Source organism: Thermobia domestica, chromosome 17 (genome assembly GCF_964235325.1).
Source record: "Thermobia domestica chromosome 17, izTheDome1.hap1.1, whole genome shotgun sequence".
Lineage (NCBI taxonomy): Eukaryota > Metazoa > Arthropoda > Insecta > Zygentoma > Lepismatidae > Thermobia > Thermobia domestica.
The window spans coordinates 76,270,247-76,297,214 of NC_137470.1; the positions used below are offsets into that span (position 1 = coordinate 76,270,247).

Consider the following 26,968-nt stretch of genomic DNA (forward strand, 5'->3'; position numbering starts at 1 on the left):
CGAAGTTTTCTGTCTCCTCATCACAGGTAAACGCTGAACTATGTAAAACGAATTTTTGAAAATCAGAATCACTTGGCTAGAGTTGAGTTGATTTTGAGTTTAAAGTCCCTTTCTACAGCGAGGCTATATGAGACGCGACCTACTCATTAACGTGGAATCCGAACCACATGAGCTCCTTCCGGGAATCGAACCCAGGTCTACCACGCCAAATCATTTGGCTAGAGTCGTGATTTCACCACCTCACTGTCGCCAAAATATATATCCTAAAGCAGAAGGAGATTCAAAATACATGATAAAATAGTGTATCCTGCAAGTCCGTCATTAGGGACTTGAATCTACTTATATAAATTCGTCAATGAAGTAAGTGAAGACTTATTCCAGCGTTTAGGATAGCTTGGCTTCTAAAAAGGAGAAAGGGCAATTTGTAAAAATTAAGTTGATGTTGATTGCCTCATCACCACGTACTGATGATTTCAGGGGGTAGCAGAGGGGCACATTTTCTCCTGGGACCAATGAAATTCTTACCACTCCCGTCCAAACTTCCGAAGAAACCAGTACTTTTGCAATGCTACTTTAACCCTGTATATTGAAATTCTCCCTCGGGAGAAATAGTTTGTACTCATCACTTTCATCACGGATGATGACTGAATCGTTTGGAATTAAACTTCAAAGATAGTCGAATCAGTTTTTTTTTTTTTTTTTTTTTTAAGCATATTGCTTTCATTAGAATCGGTATCCTAAGGAAGAAATCGGCTCCAAATTTGTGATAAAAATATAGTATCTTCCGAAACTCTTAAAATAGGCAGATTAAATTTTGTTTATAAACTCCTTTTGAAAAGTAAGATGACACTTGTCCCAATAAAGGGTATGACTCACATGCGAAATTCTTGGCGATCCTTTGTATAGCCATGGTTTAGCCCCTTCGTGATAAAAACGGAAGTATTGTTTTATTAAAATTAATGATATGTTGATTAAGTTTTATTAAAGTTTCATTTTCGCAATGAAACTTTATGACAATGAAGCTGCTACTTTTGATAAAACTCTTGATAATTTTAACACGTCTAAAGGCAAAAATTTGAATTGTTTGCCCATATTTAAATTACTAACATAAAAAGAATAATATCAAATACCTTTTATTAATAGAAGAGAGGTGTATAACAAAATCTCGCGAACAAACTTTTAAAAATACTGCAGGCACGGAGCTGGAACTAATGATCATCGAAAAAAAAAGGCACTAAATCATGCTTTAACAAATCACCCTACTACTTGTTGGAAAACACTATAACGAATAGAGAGAACAAGCGTTTCTTAAAAAAAAAAAAAAAAAAAAAAAAAGACTATCGGGTATGTGATTTGTACTGATGGTTATGGAAAAATAAAGAATAAAGAGCAAGTGCTAAGTAACTACTCTACAAAGGTAAGTTAAGAGGGAACTACTTGCAGACGCATATAAGGAAACCACTAACACAAAATGCATGATCTTTTAACATATTTTCTAGCTTATTTCTATTTATTCCTTTGTTTACGTGTAAAATGCTTAATATCATTATTAGAGCTATTCCATATGTATAGTAACTAACATTATGACAGATATACTTTGCATTTTTAACAATTTCTGAACATGAATCTTTGAACCTTATTCGCTCTGAAAGGAGATTCAAGTAGAGATCTTAAAGATAAAACATGTCTAAAATTTCAAAAGTGAACTTGACTCCCTCGTGTACTGAATGTGCCAATTTTCAGTTAAATATCAATTCACGCATAGTGTATCATGCCCATGTCATTCCCCTGCCATGATCCGTCCGTGACACTGCCGTGGCCATTGTCACATATCATGCCGTTCTGTGGCGTGACACTATTTCTTTCTACACCCTTTCCCTTGGTTCGGATCAACTTCGTGTCCCTTCGTGTGCTACGAAGAAAATCGAAGGATCCCGGCCGAACAGTTTCTCTTCAAGCTATCGAGTAAGAGTGATTGAATTATGTAATTGTATTTTATTTATTTATTTACTAAACAAATTTCCGATATAGCAAAAATACCATTATTTTTGTAAAATATTTATTACTTTCATGAAACAGAGAGAATTTTCTACTTGGCTTTAAAACTATCCTTATTAATTTTTAATCGACATCTAATAGTTTACGTTCATTTTTCTGCCTATTACCTGCATATTACTTGCAGAAACTATGCGGAGTAATTTTTTTTTTTTTTTTAGTTACTGTTTTATGAAAGCTTAACCATATGTTAATTAAAATTCCACTATTTGTAAGTTTCTCATTTCGGTTATGAAAATGATTATAAATGAAGCTTCCGCTTTTTATAAAATTCTTGACAGTTTTAATGTTTTAAAGACATAATTCTAAATTATTTGGAAATATTCAAATAAACTAGAATGAAGAGAATAATACTAAGGAGCATTATTAGAAAAAAAAAAAACATTGTTCCTTAAGGAAATCACAGAATCAAGCTTTTCTAAAAAAAAAAACTATAGGGTATGGGATTCGAAGTGATGATCGTGGAAAAATAAAGTATATAAAGAAGAAGCTTTAACCGACTACTCTACAAAGGCACGGTACGGATGGCACCTTGGTAGACGTATGTACCGAAACCACTAACACAAAATGCCTGATCGCTTCGCACATTTTGTAGCTTATTTCTATTTAGTCGTTTGTTTAAATATAAAATGCTTAATAGCAATGATTGTTAGAGCTGTGCCACATGTATAGTAACTAACCTTATGACAGATTTACGTTGTATTTCTAACAAAGCATAAAATTCCCTCCCTCATTGTAAATTTCGCTGCGCGTTTGCCACGTTTACGAAAATGGAACTTAGAATTTTTCGATGAAAGTTTCGGAGATTTCTTTTTTTAATTATAACTTGCTTATTTCTTAATTTTTTATTGAAATATTTTTTGGAAATATGTGTTTTGTTTTTCTGCTTACTTCAAAGAAGAAATGTGACATTTTCTATCACAAGAATAAGAGTTATTTCTATTTATGTAATTTCTAAAGACATGCGACAACAATTTTGGACACAAGTGTACATGTGCACATACAGGGTTAAGTATGTGTGCTTCATCCACGCAAATTCACATGTACGGCTTAAGCACGGGTTATGTATGTGTGCATCATGCACATGTGCACATGTACGGCTTATGCATGGATAGCACATAAGTGCCGTACACGTACGTGTTGTCTGGGCAAAAAAAAAAATCTGTCGCTTTTTCACCACTACCTTCGAACATCAATATGTCACTTAAGACGTACCTGGAAGATCAAAAATAGTCCCCATCAGCATTGTTAGAATTTCTGCTAATGTTCTGAAAGGCCATGGAATCCATCGCTGTAGAACTTGGTGGGCCGTGAAGCGAAGAATGTATCAAGTGCATTTTGCACCTCTACTAGGGATTTAAACTGGCATCCTCTAAGCTAATTGTCCAAAAAATAAAACAGATGATAATCGGACGGTGCAGTATCCGGGGAGTATGGCGGGTGCGATAGCGTTTCCCATCCAAGGCGTAGAATGGTGTCCTGGGTCATTCTAGCTACGTGGGGCTTAGCGTTGTCATGAAACAGGAGGACCCCTTTGAGTTCAGAAGTACTGACCCAGAGTTTTTCTTGAACACAGCTCAACTGCTGACAGTACATAGTTATATTGATGCTCTGACCAACTGGTAGCAGTTCCCGAGAAACGATGCCGCGAGCAGTCCGCCAAACACACAGGAGAACCTTCTTCTGGTGCAGTGCTGGTTTTTGCTGTTTCGGAACCGGTTCATGGGATGCTAACAAATAATGACAGCACCGTGGAGCTTCGTACAGGACCCACTTCCCATCACATCTCAACACCCTGTCCATAAATGGCTCCTTCCTCAGACAAGACAGCAAAGAAACTAGAAACACAGGTGTCTGCTCTCGTTGCTTTCTGGCCCGGAGTCAAATCATGTGAGATGCATCAGCCTAAATTGTACTGCTTCCCAAGTTTATGGATATGCTGCTGAATGGTTTCTCCACTCACACTGAATTATAGTCCCACTGGCCACTGTTTGCCTCAATTGCTAAGTGAATATCTTCATTTTGTTCATTTGTTGGTCTTGTGGCACGTGATGCGTCTTCGAGTGTTCAGTCACCGTCCTTAAACTTGTTAAATCACTGCTGCACTGTCCGCGTAGTCACGACACCCTCACCAAAGGCCTGGCATATCTTCTGACCCGCTGTAGCGACGTTTGACCCCAGTTTAAACTCGTACAGTATAGACGCCGTTATGGCGTTCTGCGGAGGTCCCATGTTTACTCTGTCCTTACGCAAGTTCACGGTGTAACTGAATTGCCACAACCAGGTAGTATGTTGGTTAGACCCACACTAACAACTGGCTTTCGCCTGATCTCCATTCGCATTCATCTCACGGTATGAGGGTCAATTGAACACAGACCTCCACAAAAAGCGACAGAACCTTCTAGGTTACCTTTATACATTTCCTTCAACTAAATAAAGCAGATAAAACTTCTTTCTAAATTACTTCACAGAAAAGCTGAGTTGATAATGTCTTACAGATTCCAGTCTGGATTTAGTACAGTGTGTCTGTAAAGTCGCGCAACCCAAAATTTGAATGCGTATATCTCTTGAACGAAGAACGATAAACACCTGATACTTAAAACAAATGTAAGCGTGTTCTATGTAGATATTTTCGAGATTATGATCAATGTTAGAATTTGCAGCGTTTTTATGTAGTACCGAAATTAAGTTCCAAAAATGTAGAATAAAAAATGTACAAAATGAAGAAAATCAATATTCAGTTGAAGAAAACTGACTTTCTGCGGGTAAATACCTGTGTATATGTGCAACATGGCATCAACATTTATCCATTTGTGCAAGAATGTGACAAAGTTGATGCAGTGTTGCCATGTAAAAAGGTTAGTGAATGCAAGTCAGTAAAATGGGTGTTTTTTGACAGAAACGCGGCCCCTGGCAACACTGTTTTAAAATTAATGCGATAAAATTTTTGCATTAAAACTCAGGTCATCAATTAGGTGCAAATTCTCATTTCTTATCATTAATTAACTTAAAACACATCTGTTGCAGTAATTTTACAACAACAGTGTTGGCAGGGGCCGCGTGTCTGTAAAAAAAAACACCTTTTTTACGGACTTGCATTAAATAGCCTCTTTACATGGCAATGCTGAGTCAACTTTGTCACGTTTTTGCACCAATGGATTAATGTTGATTCATGCTGCACATATACACACGTATTTGCCCGCAGGAAATCAGTTTTCTGCAACTGAATATTGATTTTCTTCATTTTATACATTTTTATTTAAATTTTCGGTTCTTTCTTTCATTACTACCCAAAAATGTCACAAATTCCAACATTGGTTATGATCTCGAAAATATCTACATAAAATACGCTTACATTTCTTTCAAGTCTTAGATCTTTATCGTTTCTGGTTCAAAAGATATACGCAATCAAATTTTGGATTGCGCAACTTTACGGACACACTGTGTTAATCAAATTTTATATGAAACAAGAAATTTATTCATATACATTAATGTTGCAAGATTATAAACTATGACTTTAATCAACATATAAACAACGTGTTTACATTAATTCTTACCTTGAATGTGACGGGTAATGATGATACATTTTTCAGCAGAACATTCCCCACTACGTCGTTGTCTTTCTTATTGAATGGAATAACGTCACGAGGGACTATTAATAGCTGAGCTGCAAAAAAATACACAAGAAATAAAAACGAAGCCATCTTAAATAGAGCTCACAAGTTCCAGTTAAAAGCATTTTAGGACAAACATCTACTGTAATCAAAGTCTGAAGTAAACTATTGAAAAAACGTGCATCGTTTTCAATATATTTCCTGGTCAGCGAGTTTGCGTTCATTTTACAGAGGAAATGACACTAATAGCTTATCTTATATTGTGTGAGTGTTGCGTTCAAAAGTAAGATCCAATCCAATTACTTTCATAGAGTAGATACTAGGGATGGCCAGATCCGGATATTTTTGGATCCGGATATCCGGATCCACTTGGGTCCGGATATCCGGTATCCGGATATCCGGACACTGGATCCGGATCCGAGATTTCGGATCTTGGATCCGGATCCGAAAATGCGGATCTTGGATCCGGATCCGAAAAAACGGATCTTGGATCCGGATCCGAAAAAAACGGATCTTGGATCCGGATCCGAAAATCCGGATCTTGGATCCGGATCCGAAAAACCGGATCTTGGATCCGGATCCGAAATTTCAGATCTTGGATCCGGATTCGAAACTCCGTGTCAGAAAATTCGGGTGTTCCGAATCAGCAAAATTTTCGAAATTATTGACAAAGTGATTTTCATTCCTATGCTTAAAATAAGATTTTAAGACACTTTTGGTATCTGATCGTGTGACAGCCTTGCGTTCCCTTCATTCTGTTGATATTTGGTTTTCGTGCCTTAATATGTCACAATTACTCCAAATTTGATTGAGTAAAACTGTCGACTTAGGTGAGAGCAATCTCATTGTCAGATTAGATTCTAGTAAAAATACTTGACCGAAAAGGTAGTAAATCTTTTTTAAAGCTGTCGTCCTGGTGGAAATTTGTCCTTTGTTTTCTGTAACACTAGTCAAATGCTGGGATGAAACCTTAGTCTCAAACCCAAGCTTCTTCATTAGACTCTGGCTGCTTACTTTTCTAATTCTTTCTGAGTTATTGTGGTCACTGAATGAGGCCATTTCGTAGTCGTGATGGGCTAGGCCATTGCTAATAGAACAGCCCATAAAATATAGATCAAATCAAATTAAGAAGCAACTTCCTTTTCTTGCTCTTGATGAGCATTTTTTTTCTTTCTTTAAAAATACGTTCCTCTGTGACCGTACCACTCCAGTTAGAATTAAGAATTGTAGTAGAGATAAAGTTCTAAATGGCAATTAATGTATCAAAATCAATGTATTAATGTACTGTATGTGTATACAAAATACCATATGGAACCTCGAGCAGTAACACGTATCTTTGTAATTAGTAATCCACTACTATTAACTCTGCATAGGTTGTATAAGGAGCTATATCATTCATGTAAACACATAGGCGGATGCAGGGGGAGGGCGAAAAGTCGTTTGCCCCTACCCAGCGCCACCATTAACAGTGTACTTTAGTAGTAATTTGTGGCAATTTCAGATCATCTAAGTAATTTTTCACTGCTAGCATCCCCAACCGCCCCCTAAGAATCCATCCGCCCCCTCCAAGAGTCCGTTCTGGATTCGCCCCTGCGCAAACATAATTTTATACAACTCATTCAAGAGTACATTTTGGTAGCTTTTTAAAATTTTTATCTTAAAGGATTGTCATTTCTCGTGGTTACTTATGCAATTTTGTCCACAGGCATACATGCAATTTCCAGTCATTACGCAAATACATTTATATACTTAATAGACCTCGGCTAGTTGAGGGCTTCGCCACTAGACCTCCGTTACTAGGGCCTCGCACCACAAAAGCCTAATCATAATCAATTTAAAAAGAAATGTCTGGGGATTTGCCCTTAGACCCTCTGATATCTCATTTGATCGGCCTATGACCTCGTACCTCGTAAACCTACAACCATACCGAATCTCAGTTCAAATATCAAATTGTATGTAATAACATTCCGGTATCCCGAGACATACCGAATTTCAGTGCGAGTACATGGGGGCTTTCCCCCCAGCCCACACATTTGCTCGGTCTACGGCCTCGCACATCATACGCCTGCAAACATAACGAATTTTTAAGGGGCCGCGGTGGCTCAGTGGTAGAGCGTTCACCTCCGGTGCTTGGGGTCCCTGTTTCGATCCCAGCTTGCACCGTGTGGACTTTGTGATGGACAAACACCGTGCTCGTGGGTTTTCTCGGGGTTTTCCCGTTTCCTCCTACTTTCTTAATTTCATTCATTTCTCATAATCACCGTCTCCTTTAGCCTAACCGGCATAAACGTGGGATATAAAACACAAGCATTTCATTTCACAAGATAACGAATTTTTGTTCAAATAACAAGTTTCATTTCTCTAACATTCCAGGATTCCGAGATATAAAAGTCTTTTCTCCCCGCCCCTTTACTTCCCCTCTAAGACATACATAAAAAAAACGCTTAAGTACATACCTAATTATTTCAAATGTAAAGTCCAAATACCAAATTCTATGCTCCTAACCTTTAGAGGTTCCCAGATATCGACATGTTATTATAATAATTACAATCCTCACCCTCTTTCCTTTCCATCTCTTTTCTTTTCCTTTTTACTAAAACGTCAAAAAACACTGAAACACATGTCAAATTATTTTTAATGAGAAGTGCAAATACCAAATTTCAAGTCTCTAACCTTAAAGGATATAACATATTAATACAATAATTGTAATCCCCACTTAATTTTTTTCTCGCCCCTTTTCTTCCCTTCTGGGCCACACATAAAAAAAACGTTGAAATACGTATCTAATTATTTTAAGTGAGAAGTCCAAATACCAAATTCCATGTTTCTAACCCTTTAAGTTTCCGAGATATAGGCATATTATTATACTAATTGCAATAATTGCAATTACCACCCGTTCTTTTACTTTCTACATCTTCCCTGCCCCTTCTAATTTAAATATCAAAAAGCACTTTAACAAGTATCAAATTATTTTCAATGAGAAACCCAAATACCAAATTTGAAGTATCTAACGTCAAGAATCATCAATATTTTCCACCCCATTTCCCCCCTTCCTCGTCGAATTTCCCAAAGTCCTTCCTTAGTGGTATCCTACGTCACAAACCCTATAAACTGTCCAAATTTCAAGTTTGTAGCTTAAGCGATTTGGTCTGTACGGTGATCTGTCACTCACTCACTCAGTCACTCAGGACTTTGCCCTTTTTATATAGAGATATTTAAGATTTTAAGGGAAAGCCATGGATTTTGTCCTAAGGCCGCCAGTGTCTTAGAAAGGTAATAGCTTTGCTATAAACTTTAAGCAATCAACTGACTGATCTGCGTGTATATGTATTATGTAAAATACCACTTATGATATTTATTTTGCTCGTAATAAAAAAAAAAATAGAAATGATGACGAAAATTAAAGACATCCATGATTTTAGCGTAATGCTGCAGGAGTTCAGATCATTGAATTAATCATAAGAGCCGATTGTATAAGATAGACTACATTAAATTCCAATGTGGCACAAAGAAAATATGCAGCATTACTATGCAGTTTTTCAACGTTATAACTTATTCTGAAAATATTATCATAGGTCTCACAAACAATCGAATTTTAATCCTAACTCGATTAATATATAACAAAAGGCAGATCTATACAACTACTGACTTCAGATGAAAGTGGCATACTTGTAGTACGTTTAAAGATATACTAAAGACTAAATGATGGGGTGTGCGGAACAATGGTCTAACCCGAAAAATGTGAAAATGAGATTTTGATGTAATCTTTTGTCATTTAAATTGAATTGTCTTCCCACTGAGTTAGATAAAATTCACCTAGTCAATTTTATACATATGGATATTTTAGTTCTGGGTCTCAATCTAACGCCTAAAATATTCAAAACAGGAGTATGAATCTGAACTTCGAAATTTCGGGTGTGGATCCAGGAACCGGATATCCGGATCCGGATACAATATTCAAAACTTCGGATCCGGATCCAAGATACAAAACTTCGGAACCGGATCCAAGATCCGAAATTTCGGATCCGGATCCAGGAACCGGATATCCGGATCCGGATCCAAGATCCGAAATTTCGGATCCGGATCCGAGATCCGGATCTTATAGGATCCGGATCCGGATCTTGTAGGATCCGGATATCCGAGATCCGGATCCGTCTGACCATCCCTAGTAGATACGCACGACCCTAAGACAGCGGAGCAAGGACATGGCAAACTTTCTTTGCCGTTCTAATAGTCTGGAAATACATGGAATTAGAGAGAAGAGGTTGGGATTCTATGGACCAGGGAAAGAATTATTTTTCAGTACCTAGATATTCAGTTGCATTAGCTAGTGGAGTTCCATATTTTCCCGAAAAACGCTTTTAGATTTTACATCTACTAAACCGTTCCACTAAACTAATCCAAATTTCAATAATGTACCTGCTCTAGTGGGGTGTCTCTTTACATGTCTGACAATTCTATTATTTAACTGATGTATTAATTAGTGATAGAATTTCGCCGATGTGTAATGAATTGTAAATACTCTAGACCAGGGCGCAAAATTTCCGGTCGCAAAGTCGTCATCGGCGACTAGAAATTTAGAGCTGGCGACCAGAATGGTTTCTGCCTAAACTCAAGGGCTGCGCAGTTCCCATTTTGCACGAAAATAATTGTCACTGAGTGAGAGAAAACGCGGAATGTGTAGTCTTCACAACGGACATAGCCCCTCACTTAAGGACTTTGATCTGAAAACTGCAATCGATAACTGGTACTTCAGTGCAGAGAGAGAGAGAGAGAGAGAGAGAGAGCTTTACACAAACGTGGTCTTAAGGTAAAATATTTTTTAACACTTATATGAATTGTCCAATTCAAAATTGATTATCCTGAATCTAATTGTCTGGCTTTGAAATTTTATGCTCTGATTTTTTTTTTTTTTTTTTTTTTTTTTTTTTTTTTTTTTTGTCAATGACCGTGGCTTCGTAGCTTTCATAATTTGTATGTGAGAGATATTGACGACCATCATTTTTGGATTGACGAGTGCGTCTGACTTCGAAATTTTGTGCCCTGCTCTAGACCGTAATGATCTATCTGCATCATATTCTATGTAGACTTTACCTGCATCCCATTGCAAAACACTCAATGGAAGTTCTTGATACGTATCTTACATGCTATATATTTAAAGTAGGCATCCTTGAGCGGTTTTTTAGTGAGACTATGTAGATGTGAATCACTTGCACGTTGAGAGAGCATTGCAGCTTCGATCATCTCATTATGATGATTCTTCTAGCCTCACTCTGCTTTGTTTTTCTTCGCATATATCACCGTCTTGGGTATTGAAGTTGAAATATCTACCACACTCTCCAACGCATCGAGAGAAGCTAACAAGCGGCTATCTTCTAATAAATAAAGCCGGAAACTTTATGCTCCTTAAAGCTCTTTAACTGAGGTATGGGGTTTAAGTTCAATACAACTCATATCACTCTCTAACCCCTGCGTACACTTTGAGAGTTATTGCTGTGTAAGTATAGGTCTGGTCAACTGTAGTTCATTTGGTGTAACGGCAAACTTAACGCACTTTATCTTAATTCTGCTCACTTCATACCGCTCCACCATTACCTTAGAGATATTTTTATACATCCCATCTTGGTTTTAGCATTCATAGCTAGAGTAGCTTCTAATGCTGCTACTGTTTCACCGATACTGGCACCATTGCCAACAACACGACCAAACGCTTTATGTCGCACTTCCTTATCTGCTCTGTGCCCAGCATCTAGTTCCCTAAAGCTTATATACGCATATCATGTTTTCTACCAGCTTTATATAGCCTCTTAATTCCCCTATCATCTATGTTTAATCTTTCATCAAGACGAGTTCCTGGACCTCAAAATTGATAGCCCGGAATATGCATCTCAAATGCAAGCTCATTAATGATATCATTGATCAAATCACTACCTTATATGTCTTCCAGAACTTGGGCGCCAGTGAGTTAATGATGCTCATTAGGTACCACATACTCTTATAGTGCTGCCAAAATGTCTTGAGCCGTGGCAAAAATGTGAACTAAAGCTCACACCTCAACACACCCACGCGTTGAGCCAATAACAGTTCAGCTACTGCTAAGCGAGAGAGCCTTGCAGCCGTCTGCGCCAAAGGCGTGGAATTCCTTCAGCCGATAACAGCGCTTGGAACCGGAGACTAGGTGTCAAGTCAATGTGGTTAGGCATTAGTATCAGACACAATGGCATTAGATAAGAGAGACGTAATCATGTCCATGATATTTAACTTTTCGTTTGGTGGACAAACACCGTGCTCGTGGGGTCTTCTCGGAATTCTCCCGTTTCCTCCCACTTTCTTCATTCCACCATTTCATTCATTACTCATCATCACCGTCTCCTTTAGCCTAACCGGCATAACCATGGAACGTAAAACTTAAAGATTTCATTTCATTTTTTTAAACTTTTCGTTTTTAAACTTTTCGTTCTAGAAGAATCGGTTCCCCGTCATTCTCTCACCAGTAACCACTAAGACACAATCCACAAGCTTCCTGACATCATCCACCCAGATAAATTATTTTGGCACCCGTTGGTACTTCATAATTGAAGCCCAAAATATCCAATACCTTCTTCACTCGCTTCGTGTGTGGTTTTCTTTGTTAAAGCCAGATAGATTTAATGACCTTTCGTTATTTGTCACTGGCTGAGGATTTAACTATGTCTTGTCTTGGATCGTGATTCTGATACAACGCATCAGTCAACTTAAGTAGAGTAAGCGGGGGCAAAAAGCCGCAGTCTGGTGTTTGAATTGCGCTGGAGCAGAAAGATATAACGGCAAAATAACGAATTTCACACAGAAGTATAATTGAACATTCCTCTATATTTTGAAGGTGCTAGAAAGCCTATCAATTTATTACTTAATAAGTTACAGCAATTTAAAAAAAGATGGACAAATTCGGACTTTTACCCGAGTATAGGGGAAAAAAGTCCTATCGCAATGGGGCAAAAGTCCGCTGAAATACACGAAGTAGGAAATCGACATACAGGCTTTTTTATGGAATTATTTTGGTTTCTACAAGAATCTTAAGATAAACAAAAAGCATACGAAGCATGAAGTGATTCTTTGTATTAAAAAAAGGTAAACTAAGCAAAAAGATAAGTTTATCTCACTTGAGAAAAACTCAATAAACATACAAAGTATGAAGTTATTCCTCGTATTGATAAACTTTAGGGTGGTCCATAAGTCTTTGTACAGTGGATTATTTGGAAACAAACATGAGTAAAGCAAATCTGACTTGGGTAAAGGAACTACCGATTGATGCATGCGTGGTGAATGGCGGCCATCTTGGATTCAGTTTTTTTTAATGGGAAGGAGAGCATGTGACATCAATTAACACTGTTTTTTGCATGGGAATGCAGTCCCGCAAGCAGAAATGCGTTATCATGTCCCGTTCCAAAGTTATGACGTCCCAAAATCCTACCTACAGGATGTGCTTCACATGTTTCTCGTCCATTGCAGCACACAAAGAAGTATCTTAATCCAGTCCTCCTGAACTCGTAACAACACAGCTGGAATGATGTTATCACATTCGTCCTGAATACGTTCCTGTAGGTTTGCAACATCCCGAATCTTCTCCTGATATAGCAGGCGTTTTAAGTGTTCCCATTAAAAAAATCAAGGGAGTGAGGTCTGGCGACCGGGCTGGCCACTCCACAGGGCCTCGGCGACTGACCCAACGTCCAGCAAAATGCAGATCCAAGCATTCCCGCACAGATTGCGCATAGTGCGTTGGGGCACCGTCTTGCTGAAAATATCGCGACAAGGTGGCATCAGGGCGGAAATGCAACGGAAACACCAACCCCTGTGACATCTCGAGATATCGGACACCATTTAGGGTACCAGGAATGAATAAGGGTTCTATGGTCGACGTGTTCCATATGCCACATCACACCATGATATGAGAAGGGGTAACACTCTTGCAAGGATTGATCTCATTGGAGTTTTCATGCTACCAATATCGCATGTTCTGGCAATTCATTTCCCCATCCAAATAAAAGTTTGCCTCTTCTGTGAAGAGAATGCTGGCTGGGAAATGCAGATCTCGGTCATATTGTAACAAAACCGAATTCAAGAATTCCATGTGCCGGTCTGGATCATCCTCTGAAAGGTTGTGGACAAGTTGCAGCTTGAATGCGGGATGCGGGATGTCACTTGTTCGTATGGAGATTCTTCATCACGGAAGCACGTGGTACGTCTGTTATCGCCTTGTGCTGCGCTTCGGACTTTTCACACTCGCAGCAAGCACCATTGTGGATGTTTCCTCATCTGTCGCGGTTCGTGGGGGACACGTGGTATGTCGGCAACATTACCAGTTACACTGAATTTCCTAATGAGGTAGCTAACGGTGTTGTGGCTTATTGCAGGTCTTTCGGGATGGCGCGCGTTGAAGTCCTGGGCAATCACACGACTGCTTCTTTCCCCAGACATTAGGATGATCTCAATTCTTTCCTGCTTCGTCACTACCATCTCGCTCTACCTGTAACGAAAAGCAAAACTGTTAAGTTTGGGGCATCACATCTTTCTTGCAGCGTTAGTGGCATGTCGCTCTCCCTGCAAGGAAACAGAAAATCTTCAACTTTGGGGCATCATAACTTTGGAACGGGACATGATAACGCATTTCTGCTTGCGGGACTGCATTCCCCTGCAAAAACAGTGTTAATTGATGTGTCACATGCGTACCTTTTCATTAAAAAAATGACCTGGATCCAAGATGGCGGCCATCAAGATCGGTAGCTCCTTTACCGAAGTCTTCGCTAATCAGATTTGCTTTAATCATGTTTTTTTTAAAAAAAAAAAATAATCCACTGTACTAAGACTTACGGACCACCCTGTAGAAAAAAATCATACAAAGATTCGTTGTTGACAAGAATCAGAAAATAAACTACCACCACTTCAAAAAAAAAATAAAAAATAAAAACACGTGTATTGTAAGATCAGAGCCAACCATGGCAAATTCGTCCAACCAAAGCGACAACGCATTTTTTTTCTTTTCTTTTCTTGACCTTCCGAAAAAGATGTGGTATCTGTTTAAACTTAAACCACATTGTTTCGTAGTGTTTCTTACAACAAAAGACAAATCTCTCTCAGCACCGATTAACCAAATGACAAAAGAGCACTTTTCACACCTCAACAGATGGATTCAGCAATACAAACAGGTATGTGTTAGCACTACTGACTATTAATCCTAGGCTCTGTTTACACCGCTGAAATATGAGTAGTGTCCTTGGTGCCATCGGTACACTAATCAGTATTAAGCGTAGCTTGCCCAAATTCAAAGATCAACCTTCATACAGGCCTACATAACTTTAGTTAACCTAAAGAAAGACTACGTAGCAAATGAATTTAAATAGGTCTACTGTTAGAAACTGGAATTTAAATTTAAGAATAAAATTATTTACAAATTCGAGAGCTGGGGCAAAAGTCCGCATTCGGATTCTTGCCCCAGAAAAAAAATCGTACTTTTGTCCCATTCACACATGTTTTAATTACAATGAAATGCTGACTGCATAACTGATACCGGGAAAAGGGGAGGTAGTGTATATTGTTACTGAAGAAGTGTTTTAATATGAAACAGCAATAAAATAAGTCGTAACTTCTCCCACAGACTTTAGTACTATTTCCCATAAAACAAAATATTACTTCAAAGTAAGACAAAATATAACTTACCTCATTGTATTAACAAATTTCACTGCATACCTTTACGAACATGAACAGTAAATCGCCGCCATTTAATCTTTCTGCAGCATAAGCAATGTTGCACAACTCCAACAAAAAGTACCCCCAAACCCCAAAAAGGACTTTTGTCCCCTGCGGATTTTGCCCCCGGACACTCTATGTCTGCGTAGGTGTTGTAATCCTCGTCGATGTAATCATGTGGCTGATTCCATGTTAGAAGCTTTCTTAACCTTTTGTTACCATTGAACCGTTTGTAACTAACGTCATCCCTAAGTCGTTTCTCGTCATAATATAATCATGATCGAAGTACATGTTCCAGCTACCAACCATCCAAGAAATAATCCCGTGTTTATTTATATAGAGTACAGTCTGAACACTATCCGCCTTATGCAGAGTCGTTTTGACATATGATTATTGTCATACTAAAGGCCTGACTACTGCAGGAAACATATGTTACTCGAACTCTTTAGTATGTTACTAATCACACGTCAAAACGACTCTGTATAAGGCCCTATATCTTTATCACTTTTATAATTTGCACTACGAAACAAATCGAGAATTTTTTTCGAGACTCGTGAGCAACACTAGTTCACCCAAGTCTTAGGTCTCAAACATATTTTAGTGCTAAATGATCCGTACGTAAAACCTATAAATTGATAAAAGTGATTGTACGGCTCACAATGAAGAGCATTTATGAACGTTTAAAAATGCTCAAATCATTACACAATATATTCCAATAATAAATATGGTTTAAATGTTGTTATATACACCCTTCTTACGCCTCTTCTGACGCAGAAGGATCCTGAGAACTTTTAGATAAGGGAATACATTTTGTACGTAAATTTACAGAACGAGACGAGCAATGAGTCGTCGAGAATCGAGACAATAAAGAAGTTTCCGAGAATTGAGAAGAGACTTCTATAAAATTTACAAGACAAGCGATAAACCTTATTTTTCGTCTCGTCTCGTCTCATGGGAAACACTAGTTTTCACCGAAAGATGTAAAGGAATTTCGATTCAAATTTTATCTGAACATATTCATGGTAATATTAAACGTGGAGTAGTCAATGATTTGTTCCATTTTAGGTGATCCGGAGTAAGCTAAACGATGGTATGTTTATTTTTTTATTATTTTTTTTTTGTTTAGGACATATGCTAAGAAAATAATTCAGCAAATAGGCTGGATAATTGAGAATCTGATCCTCGCGGGGGCCTCCCTCATGAGGACTTCCTAACCCTCAAATAGCCTCGCACTCAATGATTCGAGGGCGAGGGTGAGCGAAGGCAATGGAAACTCTCTTCGCGAGGGCGAGGGTGAACGAGAGCGAGGGTCAACTGCCACAGCCAGGGCGAGGGCGTGCGAGGACGATGGTCAACCATCCTCGCAAGGTGAGGGTGAAAGAGGGCGAGGGCCAACTTTCACTGTGAGGACGAGGGTGCGCGAGGGTGATGGACAACTCCCTTCGCAAGGGCGAAGGATAACTTTCACTGCGAGGGCGAGGGTGCGCGAGGTTGATGAACAACTCCCTTCGCTAGGGCGCACGAGAGCGAGGAAAAGTTTCCACCACGAGATCGAGGGTGATGGACAGTTCCCTTCGCGAGGGCGAGGATGAACAAGGGCGATGGCCAAATGCCACTGCGACGGCGAGGGTGAGTGAGGTCGGAGTAAAATGAACATCTATGGTACTAACAGTCCAGAATATATTAATCGAAAAATACAACCAATTTAGGTTGACAGTCTTCAGGTGGGATAACCGACAGACTAAATGTAGCTAAGAGTAAGCCATATTTATTTCTGGTGTCATCGTAAATGGACATATTTAGGCTGCTCCAAGCTGTTAGAGAAGGTGGAAACATACCTTTATTTGCAATTAAGCCATTCAGGACCCAACACGAAGTTATCATTAACGAAAGTAATCTTCCCACAGCTTGAACTTATCGTAACTATGCAGCAAATGCTGCTGGGGAGGAGATCATTATTACTTCAGAAGACGTTACAACTTGTGGTACTGGTAAACATTTTTTCACTGTCCACATGCTATACTACAGACCTCAGATAAACCCATGAGTTGTGTGGTTGGTGTTGTGTAATGATATGCATAAAGTACTACAATATAGAGAAACTGACACTCTCTGAGAGTTTTACTGCTACCATACAGCTATTAGATATGGATTTTATTTCGATTTTAAATGTATTGAAGTATATTACCAACTATGTTGCCATGAAAAAAAGGTCATATGAAGTATATCAACATAAAAGAAGTAGTTATCTTGGTTTACTCCGAACCCTCTGCTTTGAAGTGACTTATCTGTGTTAATCTCGCATGGAATTCTCATCTGTATGAATTCAGAATAGTCAATTGCTTCACTATCCGTAGCGATTCTGGATATTGTTCAATTTGTAATTTGAGCACTCTCTCTGTCGTTCTTATTGTGAGAATGTATTTTGTTGTATATCTTGAGTTGAGTTGAGTTGAATTGATTTTGAGTTTAACGTCCATTTCAGCAACGATTGTATACCTTCTTGAACATTCATGATACTTTTACTTAAGTAAGAACGTAGCAAAGTTAGTTTCATTTAGCATTATTTGTTTGACATTAGGACTACACAATATCTCTCATTCGTAAATTTTGTGCTATTCTCCAATATTTTTCCCATGGCAAAATTAAACGTTACAAATACAAAATAGTTGATATAGGTAAGATTAGAATCCTAGTCTCCCTCGTGGAAATTCTGTATGCTAACCACCAGACCGTGCCTATGACGGGTAAAAGAAGCTCATAATAAAATGTTTACTTACACTCAGTCCTGCCTCATTCTTTGACAATTACTAGTTATGTGCGCGTAAATGTTAGGAGCATCTACGAGGTGCAACCCAGAATATCCGAGAATGTCATTGTAAAAATCAGAAAACTATACTCACGTCCTAATGTCCTCTGTCACCTTCACAGTAGCTCCTCTGGCATGTATGCAACGATCCCAGCGTTGTACCAACTTTTGCAAGCACTCCTGGAAGTTCGCAGTATAAAGAGTGTTCAGGAAGAGTGACCTTCATCTTCGAGAACAGGTAGAAGTCTCATGGGGCTAGGTCAGGGAAGTAGGCAGGGTAGGGGACCGTAGTCATGTTGTTTTTGGCTAGGAATTCCCTCACAAGAGCGAGATGTGCGCGGCCGTGTTGTCATGGTGCAGCAGCCAGTCTTTCGTTTACCACAGCTCTGGCAAAACCTCGCAGTAAAACTTCCCCTTGACATTCTGACCAGGTGGAACAAACTCCTTATGCACAATTCCTCGAATGTCGAAGTATGTTACAAACATCGTGAGCTATGTCCCTTCTGTCTTTGCGAATCACTTCACACACTTTCATGTTCATTTCCGTGTGCATGTTGACGGTCGACCAGAATGTTTGTCATCCTCTACAGATTCGCGCGCTTTTTTGAAACGCTTGAACCACTAAAATGTTTTTGCTAGACTTATATGCACTTTCACCAAATGCATCTTTCAGCATGCGGTGGGTTTCGGCTATAGTTTTCTTCAACTTGACAAAGAACTTGATGCAGATCCGTTGCTCCTTAATGTCACCCATTTGAAAAATCGCAGAAGTACTGAAACACGTCCTGACTTGCACAACTACAACTCACAACTGAATGCGCCAAAGATGACGCAACTTTGTGGTGCAGTACCTAATTCATGTACCTGGAGGCATCTAACGGTGGAATGTCGTACTTCTACTGATTTTCCCGGTAAAAAAAAATCGCGGATATTTCGGGTAGCACCTCGTATGTCAGTGTTAGGATTATTTGTATCACCGTTAAAAGAACAAACAACAATACGTACATCTTCTAGTTAACAACATATTTTGTATATATGTCCTATAAGTACACTAATGAACAATCCATTCCAGGAGAATAAAAGCTGAAGATTATTAATGGCAACGAAGACATACTTTCGGCCAATTTTGTTCAGGTTGATGTCCACCTATTGATCGATATGTCTTATCTTTGTACACATTCATAAAATGCTTGTAGCAGGTTGGATTCCACAGGACAAACGGGAAAAGCATCCGTGCTTCAAACCAAAATTTTCAAACTAAAATTTCTCAAACAATTTGTTTAAACCAGAAGTTTCAAACAAAAATTTTAAAAAAATTAGTGATCGAAAAAAAGTTTAAGCAAAAATTTTGAAACCCTTTATAAAAATTTTAACAAAGATTTAAAAGCCAATCTAATTGCATCAACTTTCCGCTGATCAGCCTTGTTGTTGTTGCATTTCAATACATTTTATTAATTATATATAGGGTATCAAATCATATCTTTTACATTAATGACCTTAGATTATGAGTCGTAGCTACAATCCCAGGGTTCAAAGCTTGAAACTGTTACGTATATCAAAAGCTTACAGTAATTACTATCAGATTTCAGGTTCAAAATTTGGAGTTTGAGGTAGGGATCTATCAATCACATTCCACTAAAGATAAATTATTACCTATAACCTTAGACTATGTATGAATCGTTGCTACAAACCCAAGGTTCAAAGTACTAAAATGTTATTGTAAATTAATTGGTTTTGTTAATTGTTTATCAGGTTCTTGCCATAAATTTCGATTTTCAAGTACAAAACTTTAAGTTAATTAATGGTACTAATCGACCAATCAGCAATAAATTTCCACAAATGTCCTTACACTACAATCTTCAATATTCAAAGTCATCATCATCATAGCTATTCTGCCATTACTGGCAGGTCACATGCAGCAGCTGAGAAGCTTCCATGCTCCACGGTCCTCCGCTAACCTCTTGGTCTTCACGTATGATCTTTCTGTTTTTATATCATCCATTAATTGTAGTCTCTTTCGCCCACTGCCTCTCTTTCCCGCCACCATACCCTCTATGACGTCCCTCATGATACAATTTGCTCTTAGTCAATGCCCCAACTAGTTTCTCTTCCTCTTCTTAACAATATCTAAAAGTATTCTTTTCTCCCCCACCATTTTTAACACCCTTTCATTCGTTTTCTGCTCGACCAACTAATTCTATCCATCCTTCTCCACACCCACATTTCGAATGCTTCCAGTCGTTTTTCATCACTTTTACGTAATGTCCACGTTTCCGCCCCATACAGTACAACACTCCACACGAAGCATTTTATGAGTCTTTTTCTCAACTCTCTATTCAAGGTCCTACAAAACAGACTTTTCTTTCTCCTAAAGGCTTATTTCGCCATTCCTATCCTTGCTTTTGTTTCACGTTCGCACTTCATGTCATTACTAAGAATACTACCCAGATATCGAAAACTATTCGCTTGTTCTATTTGCCCCCCTCCCACTTGCTCCCCGCTTATATTTGGCACAGACCTCTTAGTTCCAATCACCATGATTTTTGTCTTTCTGACATTTATTTTCATCCCATATTCTTCAAAGCCCATCCTCAGGTTTTCTAACATTTTATTGATTTTCTTTTCAGATTCTGCAACAAGCGCCATATCCTCTGCAAATCTTATGCATCTAATCATTCTACCTCCTACCAAAATGCCGTCATCATCATGTAAACTCTTTTTCACTATCTCTTCTAGATAGACATTAAATAGTGTTGGCGAGAGGCAGCATCCTTGTCGAACTCCCCTTCCAATTGCACTCTCTTCCGTCAGTTCTTCCCCTATCCTAACACTTACTTGTTGGTTCATGTATAAGTTTCTTATGAGTCTTCGATCTTTCCATTCCAACAATATCTTCTTTAGAACTCCCAACAACAATTCCCAATTCACGCGGTCAAAAGCCTTTTCTAGATCGTTAAATACAACATACACCTCTTCCCCTTTTTCTAAAAATCTTTCACCGATCGCCCTTAATAATCAAATAGCATCTCTTGTGCCCTTACTCCTTCTGAACCCAAACTGCTCCTCCTCAACTTCCTCATTTGTTCTTCCATATAACTTTCTGTTCAGTATTCGGAGCAGAATTTTAGCTGCATGATATATGATACTAATAGTTCTATAATCCTCAAATCTCTTTGGGTTCGATTTCTTAGCCATCGGTATCATGATCGTCTTCAGGAAGTTTTTTGGCCACTCCCCTGTCTCATGTATTTCATTGCATAGTCGGAACAATTCTTTCTTTCCCTAGTCTCCTATATTTTTAATGAATTCGATTGGTATATTATCTATGCAGGATGCCTTTCCATTCCTAATCTCGGATAGCCTTTTCAAACTCATCCCGAAGAATACTAAATCCTTTATCATCCTCGCCTACTTCATAATCCACTAAAACACTCAGGAAACACGGTCTCTCCCTACTCTCATATAAGGCTTCCACGTATTCTTTCCATCTTTCTATGACCTCATTTCTGTCGCTGACTACCTTCCCATTTTTATTTTCTACTGCCATCGTAATACACCCTTGTTTCCTCCGAAATTCCACAGTTTTCACCTCCTTATACATTTCCTCATATTTCCCAACTCTTTCTAACTCTTCTATGTCCTCGTATTTTCTCTTGTAAAACTCTTCTCTCGCTCTGTCTGTTTCTCTCCGTAACTCATTATTCAACTTTCTGTACAATGTTCAACGTATGTTGTTATAAATTAGAGACAAGAATGAACCAATCCGATTGCACCTATGACTTTAGACTATGAATTTTATGTAAGTTTCAAACTGTTAATTGACATATTAGGAAAAAATGCTCAAATTTAAATTTCGAGAAATGTTTACCCATGAAAGGACACAATTCAGACCATCCAACTTTACCCGAGTCGTACAGAATAATTACAAATTTTTATTTTTTAACAATTCCAAACTTTAAGGGTGGATCATATGTACTCCTCCTAAAAATTAAGAAGAGTGTCTCAAGGTACTCATGTCCAATGAAAAACAATGGGATGTATTTATCCATATGATCATATCCAGGGAGTAATCTACACTCCCAACACCTCCCTAACACCCCTCCAAATTTGTTTACACACACCGCTGGATGGAAAAGGAATACTCCCCCAAATCCAATTGTATCAATCAGTATCATATAGGTTATTTATTACATGAAGTTAAAAAAGGTTTAGCGTTTAGAAAGAAGGCATTATTCTTATTTATTTATTTTACTTCAAAATACCAAGCGACCTCGTTCTCATGTACGGCTTCGAGAACGACATGACATTGTTTTGGGCGGTGTTTCGATCAAAACTATTGACAAAACAAAGACTGCCAAAAGTGCCCAAATATTTCTGTATTGTTTTAAAGAAACAGTCCTTAAATTAAGACGAAATGATATTTGTATTGAGTGTGGAGTACAACTTGTTCAAGTATGGGGATGAGGAATATCATAACTCAAGATCAGGTGAGTCATTTGTTTTATTGGTTTGCTATTTAGCAGCAGAAAATAACGGATTTGAACTTGGTTTTCTCTTTGTATTAATATGAAATCTTTGACCTTAATTTCCTATTCATGTTAGTATGAAATTTTATTTTAATGATCCAATGTACAGAAACTAATCTATTACAAAATGTAAGTTTCTTTTAAGCAGATTCAGCTGCATAAATGAAAGCTACGAAGGAGGGGGCAACAGTTACTCTTGCTAATAGTTGCGCAACAAAATATACTGTTTTCTTTGAGTTTGTTTAAAAATGTATATCACTATTCTGAGAGAAACCTCCTTTTATTTTGAACACTCCCCCAAGTAAAAATTTCTGGCGTACTTACTGATCATATCATCACACCTTGGTAAACATTAACCACAACATTAAAAATCCCACCTTATGCTAAATTAGTTTTCCCGCCAAAATTTAAAATTAGCCCCAAATGTAAACTATTACTTTCGACAACATATTTTTGAGAATGTTGTACCCATAGAAGTGGACAACCAAAAGCAACCAAATTTACAGAAATATATATTCAAAATCTACGGAAAATTTACCCACATTTATTTCTTGATGATTCCGAAATTTAATAGGTGGACCAATGTACCCTTCCAAATTTAAAAAAGAGCATCAATAAACCCATACCGTATAAAAACAATTGACACTTGCACTCACTCATATAACCATAGCCTCATGAAAGAAGGTATAGTACAGTAGATTAAAAACTTCCAAAGTTTCAATTTTTCACGATTTTTTACCCATAAAAGGACACAAGCAGGACTAATCAAAGTTACAGGAATATATATTTGGGTCCTAGGGAACATTTACCAAATTTTGTTTTTAAACCTCGGAGCACTACTTTGTGCTCACCTCAGTATATTTTTTTGTAATTACTCTTCTAATCGTTTCTTTAAAATTGTAAGAAAATGTGTTATTAATTAACATGTTTAGCTAAAGCGTATACCTTACGATCGTTCAAATTGAACGTATGTGTATCTCATACAATTTGCTATTTTAAGTTGGTGGACACAGTAACCTCCTTTCCCCCGTTGGTTGGAGATGTGAATGACATTTATTGGTGTCATTCCTATATGGAACACTCCTATATAAATATAAACAGTTGTATCCCGCCTTTTCTGAATTTGGCGGTTAGTTTTATTCCGTGTACTGTTTATTTTGTTTCATAAATTTACTATTTTAAACTGATGGGCACAAAGTACCCCCGTTGGAAGGAGATGTGACTGACATTTAGAAGTTTCACTCCTAGATGGCAGCATAATAAATAACTGTTAGTCTTATCCTGTGTACTGTTCACTTCAGGCTCTGTAGATTTTTGTGAGAGTTTCTAACTTGTTTCTTTTGCGAGATATATTTAATCTTAACAGGTGGGCAAAATTTGAACCCCACTTGGTAGTCCGCGTTACAAAAAAATACTTAGGTAGTGCAAGGGTTAATTTTAGGGGTGGGGTAGCACTCCTCCCAAATTTTGAGAACGAATCATCAATGTACACTCATGTCCAAAATTATTGTCGCATGTCTATACATATGTTGTTGTAGGAATATAATTTGATAACGAATTCGCCCGGTATCTCTTGTAATGCTAGTATGTGCATAATTGGCAAAGACATGTATGTGCCAAATTTCACGTCAAAAGAGCAGCAAATAAGAACAATAAAACGAAAATAAAACTTTCTTGTTCATTTAGCAACATTTTGTTTTACTCATTCTAATTTTCGTATTTATAATTCTTTTCCTATAAAATTTACCACAAATATACATTTCTCGATTATACACATAGTATCAGTATTAAAAGAATCCTGCAAACTCATTGTCAAATTATATTCTCACAAGAAGACAGTTATAGATATGCGACAATCATTGTGGACATGAGTGTACCTATGTCGCACAAAAGAGAATATACCCTGTATTCAACCATATAACAGGATAAAACCTCATCAAAGAAGATAAATTGCGACAGCAAGCGACCACGTGATAACCACAAGGCAATTTGAATAATTTGTCAATTTTTTACCCACAGAACACGATAAGCAGCACCATGCAAATTTACAGTTACATATTCCAAAACAATGAAATCTTTAAGTTTTACATCCCACAGTTATGCCGGTTAAGCTAAAGGAGACGGTGATTATGATAAATGAATGAAATGGTAGAATGAAGAAAGTGGGAGGAAACTGGAGAACCCCGAGAAAACCCACAAGCACGTTGTTTTTCAACTACAAAGTCCACACGGCGCGAGCTGGGGTCGAACCAGGGACCCCAAGCACCGGAGGTGAACGCTCTTTCCACTGAGCCACCGCTCCCCCCAGTTATATATTCGAGTTCTAGAGAACATTTGACATTTATTTTTAATTCCCAAATTTAAAGGGGTAGGCCAACACTCTTCCCAAAATTTAAGAGGAAAATGAACTCTTATCATATGAAAGAAAATAAACCTTTGTACTTAACCATATTATCATATATCGTAATAAAAGCTCATCAAAGAAAATAAATTAGATCAACAACCGGCCACGTGTAAACCACATGGTAACGAATATTTTGGCAATTTGTTAAACACAGAAGAGGTTAAACAGAACCGCCCAAATTTACAAAGTTATATACTGGAGTTGTAGAGAACATTTATCTAGTTTTGCTGTTTTGACAATTCCCAAACTTAAGGACTAAGCTTATGTATTTCTCTCAATATTTGAGAAGGGAGCATCAATGTTTAGTTCTTGGCAATGAAAATATTACAAAAAGTTTGTCATAGTCCAAATTACTAACAAACTTTCGCGCAGTGTGCTTATGCTTTCAGAAACACACGTCTCGATCGACTATGTGCTCCTGATATTCAATCCAACTCGCCCTCTTCCTCCTCTTCTCCTCGTCTAAAGCAGTCTGTGTTACGTAATGTACTCTTTCCATTCATACGGAAAACGAACCATGTTTACAACCTTTATAGCTCTAAAACCGTCTCTTTCATTCCTTTGTTCTGAAATGCCTTTTCAGAGCCTGAATGAAAGAATATCACAAACTGTTCCCATAGCTTTACAAACGCCTTTATTTGCATTCTTTCCCTTCTTCAAAGATTGCATATCACCGCAAGCTAGCATGATGCTTCTTGTGAAATCTATGGAAATTGTCAATCACGGCAGTAGGTTTTAAACTTCCTAAAGTCTGTAATGCGGGCGCAGAGTTCTATAAATTACTGACAGATATAAGTGTTATTCAAATATAAATTTGTTTCCCAGTAATTGCAAGCAAATGTTCTAGGGGTCATTTGGGCACGACAGGAGGGTGTCATTCACCCCACCCTTGAGTGTGATAAGCACATATTCTTTCATCAAAATAATGTATAGTAAATCACTGATATGTGGAAACTCTTATGTCGATGGAGAATCCCCGTCCCTAACTAAATCTAAAATGACAATCCTTTTAGCAACAAACCTATAGAGTTATGATAACATGCTACACCGCTAACATTTGGTTTCAAGAGTCGAAGGTTTGATCCCAAGCCGTGTACGTTCATACTGGACGAAACTGAGAGAGAGAGAGATTCAAATATGGAGACAGGGGGATGTTATACATATGAAAGTTTAGAATTGGAGAAAAAAATGGTCGGTCAGTAACCATATTATGACAAAATTTGTGATTTTGTGAAACAGAAGAAGGAAAGTTTCCGAACTGCGCGGATCACATCCAGCAGTTGTTGAGTTAAGGTGGAGAACTGTTTTTAGAGCATCAGATGATTGTGAAGAAGGAAAAAGATCTTAAGAAGTGGGGCATTAAGAATTTAAAAAATCTTCAGCTTAAGCCGCATATCTCCCTTTCCCTTCTGGGAATGGTTTCAGTGTCTTACCCCCCTCCACACACAGTATATTTTCAGATGGTAATTTATACGCATACTAAATTCGTTCGAAATTCCTCCAGGAGTCCATGTTGCATGGTACGGTCCATTGTACTCTTTTTGTGAGTCAAAAATTTCTACAGATATATAAATATATTACAGAAACAATGGAATATTGTATTACCGCTCGCCTGTCGTCATTGTACAAAACTTCATCATGACATGACGTAGGGAAATTAAGTAATTTAAGGTTATAAGATTTAATATCGAAGTTGAAACATCGAAGGTTAAAGAAAAGCAAGTAATAACATATCTCATATTTGCAAATAATTTCAGCTTAAACTAGCTGCGACTACATTTAATTCAAAATTGAACTTAATGAATTTACAGTAGAGCGTAGTTAAAAAAGA

The 26,968-nt window shown here is 37.9% G+C and overlaps 1 protein-coding gene across 2 annotated transcripts in view; it reads right to left on the bottom strand.

The window, feature by feature from the left end:
- Positions 1 to 26,968, bottom strand: part of LOC145673764 (uncharacterized) — a 330,178-nt gene that overhangs the window by 218,452 nt on the left and 84,758 nt on the right. For both annotated transcript variants that reach the window (XM_081743515.1, XM_081743514.1), the window contains exon 3: positions 5,613 to 5,722. In XM_081743515.1, the coding sequence (XP_081599641.1) occupies positions 5,613 to 5,722 (110 nt within the window). The remainder of the gene's footprint in view (positions 1 to 5,612; positions 5,723 to 26,968) is intronic.